The sequence below is a fragment of the Onychomys torridus genome, chromosome 9, assembly GCF_903995425.1.
Source record: "Onychomys torridus chromosome 9, mOncTor1.1, whole genome shotgun sequence".
NCBI lineage: Eukaryota > Metazoa > Chordata > Mammalia > Rodentia > Cricetidae > Onychomys > Onychomys torridus.
The window spans coordinates 988,063-997,133 of NC_050451.1; the positions used below are offsets into that span (position 1 = coordinate 988,063).

At 46.0% G+C, this 9,071-nt stretch overlaps 1 protein-coding gene across 3 annotated transcripts in view; it reads left to right on the forward strand.

The window, feature by feature from the left end:
• Positions 1–8,510, forward strand: part of Arhgef3 (Rho guanine nucleotide exchange factor 3) — a 275,499-nt gene extending 266,989 nt beyond the window's left edge. For all 3 annotated transcript variants that reach the window (XM_036199436.1, XM_036199437.1, XM_036199438.1), the window contains 3 exons: positions 1,962–2,132; positions 4,815–5,001; positions 6,283–8,510. In XM_036199436.1, coding sequence (XP_036055329.1) covers positions 1,962–2,132; positions 4,815–5,001; positions 6,283–6,632 — 708 coding nt within the window. In that variant the 3' untranslated portion in view covers positions 6,633–8,510. The remainder of the gene's footprint in view (positions 1–1,961; positions 2,133–4,814; positions 5,002–6,282) is intronic.
• Positions 8,511–9,071: the final 561 nt, after the last annotated feature.

Below are 9,071 nucleotides of genomic sequence, written 5' to 3' on the forward strand. Positions count from 1 at the left end.
AACACAGAGAAAACCTGTCTTGGAAAAAAAAAACAAAACCAAAAAATCTAAAGGTTATGGCAGCCAGCGAATGATCCTGCCAACCTCCGCCCATAAAACAGCCTGGCTTTTGTTGCATCTTCCGTGAGCACTGCTGTCCTGGGTTCATAGCAGGAGCTGATGAGTGGGTGGCACCGTCACACAAGTGACTAGATGGACAGGGTGAATTCCAGACTCTGTTGGCTCCCGACAGAGTTCTTTCTCCATCGTTTCTTGCCTTCAGTTTGAACCCTTGCAAGACATGCAACAACACATTGAATTTAAACGCACAACTGCTGTGACTGTTCGTTACTGGCAGCCTACTTTATATAACTAGAACTCTCTGCAATCATGCAGAATAAATCTTTCAAGACCCAGTATAAAATAAAACAAAACAAAAAACAAAAAACCAGAGCCTGGCGGTCCTGGGTAGATACAAATACAAAACCCTCTGTTTTGTGGGTTAACGCAGATTCAGAGTGCGGAATGATGCTGGTTGTTTGCATTGTTTTGCCTGTGGATATTTTTTTCACAAACCAGAGAAAGAAGTTGTGTGTGAAAGCAGTCAGAACTGCTTCAGGAACCACTGTAGTATTTGAATTTGTAACTCTTTATGTGACACACTGGTTCCTGAGTTAAATTAGGAAGTGAGCTCATATCTGTGATGAGGACTTTCTGGGTTTCCTGGGCACTTACAGGAAACTCTAAAAATTGGCTCAAGTGTTGATTCGCTCCCCTGTCCAGGTGCTCAGTAGAAAGTAGCTCACTAGTAAGAAGCCATGGCTGTTACTGCTGAGGTCTTTTTTAAAGAGATGTACGGATTCCACCATCTGCTGAAAACAGAGAAAGGTTAAGGAGTTAAAACATTAGGCAGCTGTTCAGGTGCCTCCCATTTGATTTGGATCCATTCAGTTCCGTTCCATTTGGTTTGGTTCGGTTTGCATTTGGTGGGGAGTGTTTGCTTGGTATTGGTTTCTTGAAACAGGGCCTCATTATGGACTGGCCTAGGAACTTGCCTTGCAACCCAGGCTGGTCTCAAACATCCTCCCCATGGTCTTCCTGCCTCAGCATCCCAAGTGTTAGGGTTATAGATACACCGTAAAAGTAAATTCTTAAGCATCCAAGACTAGTTGTGTCTTTCCACTCAGATAACATTATGCATCACTTTTAGATTCGTTTGTGTCTTGGGGCTTCTGTTGCTGTGATAAAACACCATGACCAAAAGCAACTTGGGGAGGAAAGGGTTTGTTCCACCTTCCAGCTTCTTCTAAGTCTGTAACTGAGGGCAGCCAGGGCAAGAACCCGGAGGCAAGGACAGGAGTAGAGGCCATGGAGGGGTGCTACTCACTGGCTTGCTCAGCCTGCTTTCTTACACAACCCCGGACTACCTGCCCCCCCCCCGGGGGGGGGGGAGCACCACCCACAGTGGGCTGGGCCCTCTCACATCAATCATTAATCAAAAAATGTCCCATAAGCTTACCCACAGGCCAATCTGGCAAGGGCATTTTCTCCATTGAGGTTCCTCTTCCCATATGAATCTAGATTGTGTCAAACTGACATCACACTAACCAGCATAGTAAATATATGATAGAAATATATATGTGCATAAATTATATTAAAATATTTTAAGAGTGTATTAAACTTAGCTGGATACTGTGGTGCACAGTATGCAGATGGATCTCTGTAAGTGTGAGGCCAGCCTGAACTTCATGGTGAGTTCCAGGCCAGCCAGAGCTTCTTAGTGTGAGACTCTGCCAAAAACAAAAACAAACAAACAAACAAAAACAACTTTATTTTCCCCCTTTCCCACAGTGGCCACATAGATCTCAGCTCTCAACATTAGATGCAGTAGTGTCTGCATACCTCGAGGCTGGCTCTAAGCCTGTGGTTGTGGGTGGTTGGCTTACTTCCCCCATGTTTACAATTCTTCTTTGTTTCCATAGATAAACATCATTCAGGGCATTGTGGCAGAAATCAACACCAAGACTGGGGAATCGGAATGCCGTTATTATAAAGAGCGGCTCCTTTACTTGGAAGAAGGCCAGAAAGATAACCTGATTGACAGCTCAAGGGTCCTGTGCTGTCATGGCGAACTGAAAAATAACCGGGGTGTGGTAAGTAGTTACTCGCCTTACCCTGGTACTTCCCCAATCCCTAACCCCCCCCCCCCCCCCACTCCCCACCCTGGCTTTTCTAATTTTTTGGTGATGCTAGGGATTTAACCTAGTTACTGCCACTAGGCAAGCACCCTACCACTGACTACATTCCTAATCTTCTCTTTACTCTTTTTAGATTTTGAAATAGAGTCTCAATGAGTTGCCCCGACTAGTTTCAGACTAAGGATGAGTCAAGCCATGCTCCTGCCTCAGCCTCCCTAGCAGCTGGGTATATACTATATGTCCTATTTGGACTTCAGAAAATAGTGAGCCAGACCTAATGGCACAGATCCGTAATCCTAGCTACTTGGGAAGCTGAAGCGCGAACATTTTAAAGTTCAAGGTCCTTCCAGGCTGCAGAGAGAGTGTGAGACCAGCCTGACACACACACACACACACACACACACACACACACACACACACACACACACAAAGTGTTTAACTTAGAAGAAGTGGATTAAACTTAATAATTTAAGAGACACCCTTTCTGCTTTTGTGAGCAAGTCTGGAAATACCCCTTGCTGTTAGAGAGTATGTTACATAGCTTTTTATCAGGACTCCTCTGGATTCAGCTGTACCATTTGTAATGGCACCACGAAGACCCACTAAAGCTACTGTACGTGGACCTGAGGTGTGTGAGAGTTACTGACTGCCAGAAAGTGATTTCCAGGAAGCAGTGGAGGACTCCATCATGTATGATGGAACACTGAGTTCCTTGAAAAGTTCTTTCTAGGAAGTCTTGAGAAACAGGAAGAAGCATTGCTCCCCAGGAGGTGCCCTGTTCTCTTCTCATACAGCAGGCGGCCTGAGGCCTCTCTGATTGGATGGACCTTTGCAGAAGAGATGCTCTACCGGCAGGGGAGCTCTGAGAATAAACGGAGTGGGAACTTTGTTGGGTTTGGCTCTTGCTGGAGGTGTGAATGTTATTATGAGCAAAGTCCTGTGTCAGGAGAAAATGGTGCAAGAGTGGGAACAAAAGGAGCTGATTCTCTTTTGACTTTGAAGTGACGGTTATTTTCAAAACATTGCCCAGACCATCCTGGTTCAAACTTCCTGCCTCACTAGAAGGTCGACTGGATTAGAAACAAAAGTTCCTAATGCAACGGCCCACCCCTCTCTCTCCCCTCCCCCTGAAGGGATATTTTTACCACATTTCTACCACCACTACCTCCTGGGGGGAACTGGGGAGGGGACATGGAGGGGCCTTTAACTTGTTGATTTTGTGCTTTGCTGTTTTATGATCTTTGAGCATTTCTAAAAATATTATTGTTCATTTTGTCTATTTTGAAATGGAATCTTCAACCCCAGGTGGCCCTGGTTAAACTAAAACTTAGCTTGTAGCCCAGGCTAGCCTTGAATTTGCAGTACCTCACCTCCACTTCCCAACTGGTAGGATTACAGCTGTGTGCCCAGTTCATCTCCCCCGCCCCCCCCCCCAAGCTGAGGACCGAACCCAGGGCCTTGCGCTTGCTAGGCAAGCACTCTACCACTAAGCTAAGTCCCCAACCCCCAGTTCATCTTTGCAGACAGACATCCCTACCATCCAACGTCTGGTAGAGTTCTCTGCCTCTGCAGTATGTGCAACATGTGTGGTGGAGACCTACGGCTCGCTTTTCTCCCAGATAGTAAATCACTGATCATGAAGAATGTGCTTCCCTTACTCAAATCAAGATCCTCACCTTGAGTTTCTCCCCTTCCCCTGCTGGTGGACTCTTTTAAGAGTCCTGGATTGGCATCCCCGCATCTCCACCAGAAAGCCAGGGCCTAGCATCATTCCACTTTAACTCCTGAACATTCCCAAACTGTGAGACGGTCTGGTACTCAGAGCCGACCACCACACACGTGTGCCAGTGCCACGCAGGAAGCCTGTTCTCCTTGTGTGATTTTGAGGCATGCCTTCATGTTCTAGGATTTTTCTGCCCCAGCTCCACATAGTCAGCTTGCTTTGATGATGTGGTTTGAGACATGCCTTCGTCTTTTGAGATTTAATTTTTGCCCATAACAGGTATCAGCCATCCATCCACCCAGGTGCCGATGAACTTACTGAGAAGAGCGTGCCGGTCATCTTTCTCTGACTCCAGCAGTGTGCCCAGGTCCCTCTCTGATAGGCAGGGTCCCAGCCAGAGTTGCTGGTTAAAGTTGATGATCAGCCTAGTGGTTAAAGAAACACATGTTTTTATGTGTTTGGGAAGCCAGAGTTATTATTAGGCTTTGATATACAGTCTCATCCTTTGTAGACTATTAGTAACTTGATTTCTTAGACTTGTACTGAAGCCAGGAAAGCATTAATTCCTAGTCACTATCCTATTCACTCTACTCCCTTACTTTTCTCTTAGTTGAACTGGAGGCTATATGTGTATGAACAGGTTGTGAACTGTAATGTAAGGAAGGTTCTGGTTACAGTTATCTGTAGAGAGGCTTGCTCCAGTGAGTCCTGAAAGAGAAACCTATATTAAGGTAGTGGATATACGTATCTGGAAATGAAATCTGCCCACTTCTATTTTCCTAGAAACAGATTTGAGCACAAACTCATAATCCAATATGAATCTGGTACCTAGAGACCTCTTGCTACAGAGGCCCACCAAACCATCACGTACTGTATCGTTGCTCAGGACAATCACGTGGGCTCTTTTCTTCTAGAAACTACATGTTTTCCTGTTCCAAGAAGTGCTTGTGATCACTCGGGCTGTCACCCACAATGAGCAGCTGTGCTACCAGTTGTACCGGCAGCCCATCCCTGTGAAGGACCTCACGCTGGAAGACCTGCAGGATGGAGAAGTGCGGCTGGGCGGCTCCCTGCGCGGAGCCTTCAGCAACAACGAGAGAAGTATGTGTGGGTAGCAGACTGCGGTGACACATTGAACCATTTGATCATAGGACTGTGGAAGGAGTGGCTGGCTGGGGAAGAGAGAACAGCCCCAGTCTTGAAGCTAAACTGTGTCCCAATGCTGACTCTTGATGTGCAATCAAGTTCAACCTCTGTGAGCCTCAGTTTCCCATTTCTCTACTTTCGTGATTGCTTTGAGCATCAAGTAGCATACAGTACATGAGCCTGTCCACGTGCAAATGCAGCTGGTGTACCTCTTGCTGCTGGGCTTTGTCTCCTACTGCTACAGGAAAGTGCGCTGAATACCGTACAGTCTCTGCGTGGGTACTAGATGCATAGTGTAAAGTTGTGTAGTTGTTCTGGTATAGCTGCTGAAGAGGCTTAAGAAGAATCAACTAGAGCCCAGCTGCCATGGCCCAGCATGGGACTGTGGGTTGGAGGCCAACCTGGGCTCCATAGTGAAAGCCTACCTCAGAAGAAAACAAAAGCAAAATTAATGATGAGCTGGGGGGGGGGGTATGTGTTCACCTGCAGCACTCCTCAGTGGGTACCTCTAACACAAGGTTAACTAAAGGAAATGAGCGTGAGAGGCCACGATAGCTGTCTCTGTCAGCATCGTTGTGTAGTGAGCACTGATTTAGGTACTAATGATAAACTAAGACATTACAGTTTTTGTTCCTACGGAGTGTACAGTATATGATAGTCAAAATTCCTAATGCTGATTAGAAAGCTAAAAACCAATCTGGGATAGTGGTGCATGCCTAGGATCTTCATCCCAGCACTTGGAAGGCAGAAGCTCTGTGAGTTTGAGGCTAGATTGGTCTACAGAGTGAATTCAAGGCCAGCCAGAACTACATAGTGAGACCCTGTCTCCAAATAATAATACGATTAATAGTAATAATAATGGATTAGACCAAAATTGACAGGCTTATTTCTCATTTTGTTTTTCTAAGATAGGGTCTTTTTTAAAATTAAAATACAATTGCATCACCTCTCTCCTTCAGTTTCCTCTCTCCAAGCCCTCCCAGGTCCTCTCCACGGGCTCCTAAGAGGCAGGTGTAGTAGCCAATCCCTTCAGGAAAGCTGAGCTAGGCCTGTGCCACTCTAGTCAATGGGAATGGCATCAGGGTAGAACTGACTGAGTCTTGCATCAGTGGGAGACGTTTTGTAATCAGCAATGCCTGGCATGGGCCCCGGGGCTTAGTGCCACCATGTGTGGTATTGTTAGCCTTGGCAAATACCTACCCATTGACTCTCTTTTCGTGTGTTCTTCATTTCTAGTTAAGAACTTCTTCCGAGTCAGTTTCAAAAATGGATCCCAAAGTCAGACCCACTCACTACAAGCCAATGACACCTTCAACAAACAGCAGTGGCTCAATTGTATTCGCCAAGCCAAAGAGACAGTTCTGTCTGCTGCCGGGCAGGCCGGGCTGCTTGACTCTGGGGGACTGTTCGTGGGTCCTGGCACTGAGAACGCGGAACCACGAGGAGAGACAAAACTTGAGGAGATGGACCAATCGGACAGTGAGTCGGACTGCAGTATGGACACCAGTGAGGTCAGCCTTGAGTGTGAGCGGATGGAACAGGCAGAGGTCTCCTGTGCGAACAGCAGAGCAGAGGAAAGCGTCTGACGGAAGGAGGGCTGTGCCCATGTCTTACCTGTACAGTGTTCGCATTCCACACATGAACAGTTCGGAGAGGCACTTGTGTCCCTTGTGTCTCTACTTGTCCCTAGTACTGTAACGGCCACCCGCTCTGCGTCAGCTGGAATCTGTGGCTGCCCTTCCCACGCTGCTCCGGCTCATGCATCTGGATGAGTGGAGAGGGGATGAATGAGTTACTCTGAGTTGTCCTACTGGGTTTTTCCAAAACAGAAAGGACCTCTAAACTACTGTTTGCATGGACTGCAGAGACAAGTCATTTGTACCATGCTCCTCTGGGGTTCCTATAGCTCTTCAACACAGTAGCTGAAGACCTGGAATCAAGAGAGCTTTACTGGGGAGTGAAGCCAGGAAAGTCCAACCCTTGTAGTGAACTTGGGTTCCGTGTTATTCAGCTAGAAAACATGAAAACATCTCTGGGGGTTTCTGAGGTTTGGTTTTGCAAAGGAGGAAGCTTTGTTTGAACCTTGTGGTTTCATCCAGTGCGAGTTGAATGTAATCATCAATGAAGACATGAAAAAAGAGCCAAGGTGAAAACAGCTGCTGGACAGGCCTGGTGGCCCAGACCTCCAATCCCAGCACTTGAGAGCAGAGGCAGGAAGATCTGGAGTTCAAGCACAGCCTTGGCTATACACCAAGTTCTAGGTCAAACTGAGTTCTGTAGTGAAAACAAAACCAAAAAGCTAAAAGTACCTGCCAGTTCTGAATCTTCAGCTGAAATGGGGATGGCTGTGGGAGCTGTTTGTCATGGCTAGTGTCTTGCCCAAAAGAGCCATTTCTAGCCTACACCACCGGGAGAGATTCCCAGGGCCAGGGCAGATCTGCTGAGATTTGGAGACCCTGTCTGCTTTATGTTCCTTCTGCCCTGTTTCAGAGTGGTCACAGTGTGACACAGAGATGGTGACTGTTTACAAACCGAGAGAAGGACTTGGGAGTGAGAAATGTGTCCCCAGCACCGAAGCCGCCTGTGGGAGCCTCTGAAGCCATCGTTAGCCTAGCGGGGCTTGGGATTTCCTGCTCTGCTTCGGGGCCCTGTGTTTGCGTCTCCGGTTCTTGAGCTATAATCAGAATGGTGATGAAATCCTCCTGAGACCAATTTCATTAGCTCTGATTAACTAGGATCAGTTAGCTAGCCAAACTGGAAAGTGCTGTGTTCCAGCCTTAATTTACAGAGCAAGGATGGTAAAGAGACCTTGGGGGGGAAGAAAAGTTCACAAAATACATGAAACAGCTCCCTGCAAGTGTAAATACTTAGGGGACTTGTACAAAATTATATCAGCACTAGTAGCTAGTGATTCTAAATTATTGCCAAAAAGTTTCTTCATCTATCAAGTTTACAGAAAAGCAGCAAAATACAAAATTAACCCTTTATCATATACATGTGCATGGAAAGAAGCTGGATGACTAGAGTTACCAAAAGAAAAACAAAGTAGATTACATTATTATTTTTCAAAACAAATGTTATGATCAGTTCTACTCTGTAAAGCATATTTCTGTATTTATAGATTTTTAACCGTGGTGATTTTTTTTATTGCAAGTTTATTTAAAACCACTTTGTTTCTCCAGTTGCTGATTTAGCAAATGAACCTGCTGCAGACAAAGAGAAAGCTGAGACAGGGACCCTGGATGGTGGAGAAAAACCTGAGCTGTTCTCTATGGAGCCGCTGGCCGCTCTGGCCAAAAAGTTGAGAAAAGGTCTCTATCGGGGTCAGTTTATGAGAAGAGGGTGGAAATGTTTTGGCAAAAATGAACACTTTTTGTATAATGGCCTTTAACTTTTCTGGAAGCATTTCAAATAAATTGCATTAAAGATTTCTTCTTCTATGGTGTATGCTAAACCACCATCAATCTCAGGTTGTCCTCTTGAAGGCCAAGGGTTTCTTTCTGAAATTTAGCATGTGATTTCCAAGTGCAAGCTTACCACAGAACTCAGGCTGAAATAAAAAGGTGTGATCAATTGACTGAAGGTATGGCAGAACATACACTTCTAAAGCCTGTTTTCTCAAGCGTTCTGCTTTGGTTCACATGGTCATTTATTCATCTTTATAATGTGTGTGTGTGTGTGTGTGTGTGTGTGTGTGTGTGTGTGTGTGTACACAAGTGCACAGGTGCTACCACACCTGAGCGGAGGTCTGAGGACAGCTTGAAATACTTAGTCCTCCCCACTAGTCATCAGGCTTGGCAGCAAGCACCTTTACCCATTTTAGCCATCTTGCCACTCCCCCACCCCATTTATTCATCTTTAATAACTACTTTTATCCATGTCCTATACAGAGCCAAGTGGTAAGTCACAGTTGTTACAGACATGTTGAGTCTCACTACAGATACAAGTGACTCTTGGTGAACTTGACCCTGACAGGTGTAGTGGTGCACACCTATAACTCCAGCACCTGGGAAGCAGAGGCAGGT